Source organism: Athene cunicularia (assembly GCF_003259725.1).
Source record: "Athene cunicularia isolate RWA chromosome 2 unlocalized genomic scaffold, athCun1 chr2_part2, whole genome shotgun sequence".
In the NCBI taxonomy this organism is placed as follows: Eukaryota; Metazoa; Chordata; class Aves; order Strigiformes; family Strigidae; genus Athene; species Athene cunicularia.
The window spans coordinates 5,925,359-5,933,245 of NW_020799096.1; the positions used below are offsets into that span (position 1 = coordinate 5,925,359).

At 38.6% G+C, this 7,887-nt stretch overlaps 1 protein-coding gene across 2 annotated transcripts in view; it reads right to left on the reverse strand.

Annotated features, from left to right (window-relative positions):
• Nucleotides 1–7,070, reverse strand: part of SEPT7 (septin 7) — a 77,117-nt gene extending 70,047 nt beyond the window's left edge. For both annotated transcript variants that reach the window (XM_026843861.1, XM_026843860.1), the window contains exon 1: nt 7,065–7,070. In XM_026843861.1, the coding sequence (XP_026699662.1) occupies nt 7,065–7,070 (6 nt within the window). The remainder of the gene's footprint in view (nt 1–7,064) is intronic.
• Between the last annotated feature and the right edge of the window lie 817 nt (nt 7,071–7,887).

Below are 7,887 nucleotides of genomic sequence, written 5' to 3' on the forward strand. Positions count from 1 at the left end.
AATCATAGATAGACAGGGGGAGGAAAGAAAGGGAAAATGAAAGAAACAAGCAAGCCTGTAACTAAAACATATGATATCAGAAGTTCTACCCATCATGACTCTAAAAAACATTGAGGCCAGCCACACATACTGACAATTTTTATGTAATATTTTATCCTTCACTAGAATTAGCTAATTCCTTGATGAAAAAGTAAACCTCTTTTGTGCATTTTTAAATACAACTTAGAAGTACAGGAATACAATTTTAAGGCTGCTGCTTCTTTTTGTGTGTCTTCCCCTTTATTCCGGTTTTTCAAAAAAGCCTTGGTCTGTCTGCAGAAAGCAGCACGTAAACCACCATCACAATAGTAACTTGCATCTAATCGAAAAGACCAACTCGAAATCAAATTTGACAGTAAAGTGAGTGATTATCTTCCACTCCATAAAGTGGAGATCAAAATGACTACAGCAAGAAGTGGCATAAGAGAAGGAAAGCTTACAGAAAGAGGTCACCGAAATGGCAGCTGAGGAACTAGTGTCAGGAACCGGAATAGATCAACCATCAACCACACATCACTCGGTGTGTCTATCACTACTTTTAACCTTCCTTCCCAACTTCTCCTCGGTTTTGCTATCATTGAATGTTTATGTTTATTCCAATATAAACACTAAGGCTAGGGTTGAAGATGAAAGATGCAAAGGAAAAATATGAAAGATTCCTCAATATAAAACCTCCAAGGGAAAGAAGAAAAAAAAAAAAAAAAAAGCCCCCAAACAAAAAAGTTGCTGTACTCCACATTTAACATGTCTCTTGTCTATTTAGTTTGTGGAAGTTTCCCAGATATGTAAATAAAATTTTTTAAAGAATTTTTAAAAAAATCAAACTGGTGGGAACTTTCAGGCAATTTTATTTCACACTACTTCATCCCTTACAAAATCAGGTAAACTGTGGGTTTGAAAAGAGCCATTTTTAAGAAAACAGAAATTCTCCACAAAGTAGGTTAGTGCCTCAACCTGGAGACCATTTCAAGAGTCTTACTTAGCACTGGATCCATAGTAGAAAGAAGCAACAAAGCATAGTAAGTATTAAGAAACACACTAAAGTATCATATTGTAATGTATCATTTAGTTCCTTTGCCATTTCCTTTTAATCTATGTTACTGCTGAACATTGTTTATTTCCTTCTGGTTCACCTTCAAGTGCATTTTCCTTCAAAATTTGTATACAGACCGGTTAGTTAACACAAAGACTGAGCAGGTGATGATAAATTATGGTTTACAGGTTTAGACCTATTAAAAACCAACAAAACCGAAACAACTGATTTCCTCCCTCTCCCACCCCAAATCTCTGGGTGAAGCAACAGCATCTTACATTTACCCAAGCACGGGAGTGAATATTTCAGGAAGAGTATATTCCTGTAATCCAACTGGCAGTAAATCAACTGAAGGACCTGGAAAAAAGACATTTGCACATGTGCTTCTGTCAGTATTCAAGGCGTAGAACAGAAGTGAACTAACTGTCCAGCAGTATCTCCCACTCCCCTCATCAAGCAGCCATAAGGATGGCAACACAAGAAACTGTACTCTCTAGCCTAAAAGGCTACTATCAGATCTAGTAAAATTTCTTAAACATGTAGGTGCAGAAATGCTAATGAGAGGTGAATCACTCATGCAAAATTACTCAAGTATGTTCAACACATTCTAAGTGAAGTGTGTTTCTCTTAAAATCGTAAGAGAAATTATAGTATTTCATTTCTGCTTCTGTTAACGTGAAGAATTCTCATTTAAACTAACTAGGATGAAGGGGCTTTTACCATACATTTCTGTATGGTGGATGCAACTCATTCCCATATGGAAGCCATCTGTTTTTCTGTATATTCTCTTATTTTCCTATACCAGTTTTTATGCTGAACACCTCAAGCTCTTACAGAAGCCTTCAGAAGCTCTGTACGTTTCACCAAGAAAGACATTCTGACCTGAAATTTTCTAAGAGACATCCCTATCACTTGTCTTTTAAGGTTTATAGTACTTCTGTGTTGCAGCAAACTAGCACCCCTGAAAAGTAAAACCCAAGTACTTCTGAAAGCACCAATCACTTTGTCTCAGACAAGCAACTTTTTGGAAAAGTTAAAATATACCTTGAGACTATTTCACCATTAACGAGCTCTTACCAACTGACCATTTAAAACACATTTTTACAAAAAAAGCGTAAGGACAGTTCAAAAATAAGTTACTGTATTTTTTTCATCACCTGAATGCTGTGGAAAAATACCTTACCCGTTTCATTTCCCCGCCATACCAGCATATTTTAATGACATTAAAAGACAAAACTTAGACTTTTAATTATAAACTGGACTTTCAGGATACTCTGAAATAACCTTTATTTTTATGTTTTAATACTTCTACTACCGGGTTCATCAAACGCTATCAGGAGAGGCCCTTAATGATACTATCAAATCACTAATACTTAAGAGGATTTTACTTGATAACTATTTCCACAGTCTGAGGAGTTCAACAGTGAAAATATAAAGAGACCAAGAAGATAAAAAAAGAGACACAGGTGCTATTTTAAAGAATTATGCCAACTAATAAAAACCTCTCCGTGTGTTGAACTTAGATGTTTTGAAACACAGCTTGCTGGCTGCATTGCTTTTAATTGTCTTTATTTTAAAGTTAGAGAGATACCACAGAAAGATAGCTCCCATTATAATTACCATGTAAGGAAGATAGTAAGTAAAACTTGAGATTCTTTCCCTGCGGGGTGCAATGGCAACTGATACAAAAGAATGGTCCATACTGATAATAAAATGTATCATCCAGGTTTAACATTAAAACTATTGCAATACATAATTAGTACAATTACCACTCATCTGACGTATAAACTGGCAGTTAGAAACCCTAAATTTTAATTTCATTTATTCCATGTCAAGGAATTAATTTTTAACTTGCCATTTACTGCATATATTTTTCAAAGAGGAAGGCAATCCAGAACACAAGTGCTGTAATTGCCTTGGCTGACAAAAGTAAAGACCGCTGGGACTGAAGCCACAGCTTGATACCAAACCATTCCAGTGATCAACAGCACCAAATCTGTCCGTTTCTCAACTTCCCAAGTACTTTTGGTTCTGGCATTAGTAAAAAGCTGTCTGTGAAGAGCATGTATTACATGGTCCAACACATGTACCAGCAGAGCAGCTATCCTGCATGATTAGCCCTGCTAAATTTGATAGTGAGAATTATGTCCTCTCCATGCCTGGCTGCCACCCCAGAGTACTTGATGGCCAAGACTCACAACCAGCAACACAATTCAAAAGAACAGGAAACCCAGGATCGGGATTGTTGTTGCTACCCACAGTGACAAATATCGAACATCCTGAAATAGAGTCCCCTCTACCCAAGAGGCTACTGTATGCCTTGCAGGCATACTGCTAGGCAAGAAGGCAGAGACTAGAAGCTAGGGCCAAGTGAAATTCATTCAGCAATCAGGTTGGAGAGCATCCATTGAATGTTTCTTTAGAGAAGCTGTGTCTTAAAGTCTTCTCCAAAATCAACTCTTGCATACATTTGCACAAACAAGATGCCAGTGTCCCTTCATTACTAAAGTATAAACAGTCACATAATTTAACTTGGTCTGCGTAACACACTGAGCACTGATGTAATTTTGAACTTATCCACTGAAAATTTCAACTGTCTAAGGATTCAGAACACAACAAATCTTAAAAACCTTTTACAGAGGCCCTGGTTAAACACCTAAAAAGGAACAAACACCAATCAGCTCACTACATTTGAAACTGTTGGTAAGGAAAAACTCCCTGCTGGAATTACCAGCTTTCATTGCTAAATTTTTGTAGGATGGGGGCTCATTACCCCAACCTTCTCTAGTCTTCAGTATTGTTTTGAACTTGTAACGTTAAGACTCTCTTCCTAAAAAAGTGATTCCTTTTATTCGCAATCCACAACTTCACAACATCTGAAAAAGGACTGAACAACTATGCTCTCTAGTTTTTTGCCCCAGTCTCTTGAAAGTCTTGTTCCCCATTGCTTCAGTCTGTCACTTACAAACTGCAGGTTCCTTCCACTGCTTTGAAAAACTTACAGGTTTGCAGATGCCCACAGAATTGCAAATAAGAGCACTGAAGGTCAATACTTGGCGCATCTGAACAACAGGAGATGACCGCAAGCTTCAATAACTAATACTGCAGCAGTCTGCAGACCATTCTTCTCTAAGTTGTCCCTTAACCAAGTGCTAAAAAAATAAAGGACACAGAAGAAGGCAACAGGATCGTTTAGCCATCATCAAGAGATTACTCAGACCTCAATTTTGCACCATCTGGCAAAGCCTCACAAGAGGAAACTCATTTTATCTTGAATCTCTTGGTTTGTTAGCACACCTTTACTAACTACAATCAGGAAGCATTTGTTTCCAGAAGGTTGGCGGGGGAAGAGGAGGGTAGCATGGAGAGAAATAAGAAGATGGGTTTCTTGGGCTCATTCTACTCTGGGAATTTTCACTGTGCCAAGCTTGCAAGTATTCAATTACATTTAAACCAGCATCTGGAACTCAGATTTTGAGTCATATACTCTGAGTTTTGCATTCTTGTTTTAAAAAGCTACAGTGAGTATTGGTAAGATTGCACAGCCAGAGGAATCTCTGCTGTCAAAAAGCTTCCAGAAAAATTACCTTTCTCCAGCAACAGTTTTTAATGCCTCACAACTGCTTTGTTTTTGACAAGAAGTCACCTAAAACTGGTATCTCAACTTACTTAAAATACCATCACATTTAGGATCTGGTCAGGACTACAAGACCTCTGCACTGCCAGATTTCTGCAGCCATCATTATTCAGGGCTTTAGGTTTGAACATCACTCAAGGAAGTCACAAAGCTAGTATTACCATAAACATTTTAGGTAATGATGCAACAACAGATAATAAAAATCAGGTCACCTCACCCATTCAGTGCTGAGAGTAAAGGATAGCAGCTAAACCAAGAGCCATTAAAGTTTGCCCACTTGTGTTAATCCTCAGCTAAGTCACCACCTCAGCACTGAGGGAAGAGTACTACCTTCTTAACCACTAGCATTAATTCCTCTCCAACAGGATAGGGTTTTCTTCTTTCCCTATCTTAACCGCTGGTAGAGTGGAAATAAACAAGTTGTACAACTAGATCAACTACCACGTATCTCTTGCTGCCTTGGGCATGCTACCACAACTTTCAGCCTACTGTAAGATTCAGTGTTTGGGTGGGAACAGAAAATCAAGGTCGCTTCTCTTTGCAGCAGTGCCCTGTTACACCAGTCTAAAATGGGCACTAAATCAAGATTGTGCAAACCCGTCTACTGCTGAAACGGTTGGTTGAAGTTCCATCTCTTGCCTAGAGCACACTTGCATTTCCTTTTTCATGCCAACACTTCTGTTATCCCGTGATATGAAAGGTTCAAGGGAGCTCAATGGATAGAAATAAAAATAATCCTGAGGAAGAAAAATGTGGCAGTTCCTGTGAGTTGAGCTTCATGAACTGACTCTGTCGGGTTGAAGAGGCACCACTGCAAGGGTGGGGAGAGCAACAGAATTGCATCCTTTCAAGCAGCTGGCCAACAGATTCACCCAGCATCAGCAACTGTACCATCGGGGGTGAGTTCAGGCTTCCCTTCTATCAGTTCTGGGAACTGTACAGCTAGGTAACAAGCCAGATGAGCTCACATAACCAGCTGAAAACTTCTCTACCATAAGGTTAACTTTCTGTTACGTCTGCAAGCTCATCATACCAGTATACGAATATTAAAGGTAACACAAAGGAGAAGACAAAAACACACAAGACAGTATGTTTCAGCTGCAGTCCAGTTATACCAGCATAAGCTATGAAATCACATGATAAGGTTCTTAAGGAACAAAAAGGAAAGCAGAGGTTCCTGTTTGAAAATAGTGCTGGGCATACTAAAATTTCCTACAAACTGAGAAAGAATTACACATAAATGGGATTAAAACACTCCAACTGCCCAACACCGGAAAAGGTTTGATTTAAGCTTTGTGTTAACATTAACTTAAGCATTCTTGGCAATTTTGACCACCTCACTAGGTCAAGTTTCATTTTATTCAAAGTTCAACTTGAACCATTACATGAATGGTCTTTTAATGTATAAGATACAAAAAGAGGTAGTTATTCTTCTAATAATCAGTCTGCCCATACTACATTGACAACCACTAGCACCAGTACCAACATTCATGTCATCTTACATTTATCTCAGCATCAACTGCGATGACCTATAATGCTTTTTCAGACAAATGTCACACCAGAAATTCTGCTATCAATGACTTTGGCTGCCTTTCTGAAAGGTCTCTTTGCAATAGCATTACTGTATGATAGACTGATTTCTACATATAATAAGACTATTTTGATTGGAATTTGATAAACTGCTACTTTGTAGCTCAACACTCACTAAATTAAAGAGCATGCCTTATATATCTATTTTGCATTTCTCTGTTTCTGGTCATTGCTCTTGTCATGTTTTACCCCAAAGCACTGGAAAAATCTTAGTATGCGACATTCTCTCCTTTGAGAGCATGCTTCTAAGACCACTGTCACCCCTTGGTCTTTTTTTGTGGTCAAATGAAAGATGAATCTAAAGTCATTTTTTCTTTTTTCTTTCTTCAGGTCTCACATCTTCTGTGAGTGTGATGCAGTCTTTCCATTTAAAAAGCTTTATTTTAAAAATGCTGACACCAAAACCAGGTGCTGTATCTTAATATTGATCTCCCTAAAGCTACAGTGGGTCAAAGGAGGGTGAAATCTCCCTTATGTTTTAACCAGCCCTCCTCGTGCTTGTAAGTCCCACCATCTTTACTATTCAGGTTAAAAATAACCAACCAACCAACAAGCACACAACTTTAAAAAGGGGAAAAAAAAATTAAAAAAATCTACATCTTTAGATACAATGTTAAACGTTGACAAAAACATCTCTAAATCTTCTGTGCTACTAAGAAATAATGCAGTTCTATTTTAGTTGCTTAAGTGCTTCTGAACGTAACACCCATAGCGTTATTGTTCTGTAGTACTGCTTCCAAAATTATTTGCAAAGGCATTCTCAACTACCATTGCGTTAAATGGCAGAAGTCTGGCATGAAAATGGCCACACCAAGAGCCATCTGAAAATAAGATACCGAGCTAGAGCCACTGAAGAACAGTGGCTTTAAGAAGGGCTCCCCGGCAGTGCACCGCACTGTGCTGCGGTACTACCAGACCACACACCGAAGTTGGCATGCAACTGGCAGGTTTCTGTAAGGTACATTTAGAAGTGCAGAACAGTGCTGACACACAAAACAAATAAAATTAAATGGCTTTTGTGGGAAGGAAGTCCAGGATGTACATCAGAACAAGGTTTAGTCAGGTGTGTGCTTTACATATCTCCAGCTCAAGCTCTATCAAAAGGAAAGTGAATACATACTGTCTTCTGAGGTTCTTATGAACCTACTGGTTACTTTTTGATTTTTAACACAAAGAACATCTTAACTTACAGCAGCTTCACAGCCAAGCTCATGGCACGCAGCAAATACCTGGTTTTGCAGGGCAGCTGCCTTAACTAAAGCAGAAGGCAAGACTACAAGAGTTCTATAAGTAAATATTGATTTGAGTCTTTCCTATAAAAAACCCACAAATAGAGGAGAGCTACCTGATGACATTACAGAGCAATCATGATGTGACCATTAAACCAGGGCTGGAAAGAAGTCCAATTTGACTCACCACTGACATACCTGAAACTCACTCCGACAAGGTGAAAAGGAAGTCACTGGTTTCTGTGAGCCAGGTTTCTAGCCTCACAGTTGAGAAACATCTTTACCTCACCTATGCCACCATCTCCACCTCTGCAAGACATCTATTCTATAAACATCAGTTTAAGACGTTCAAACCCTCC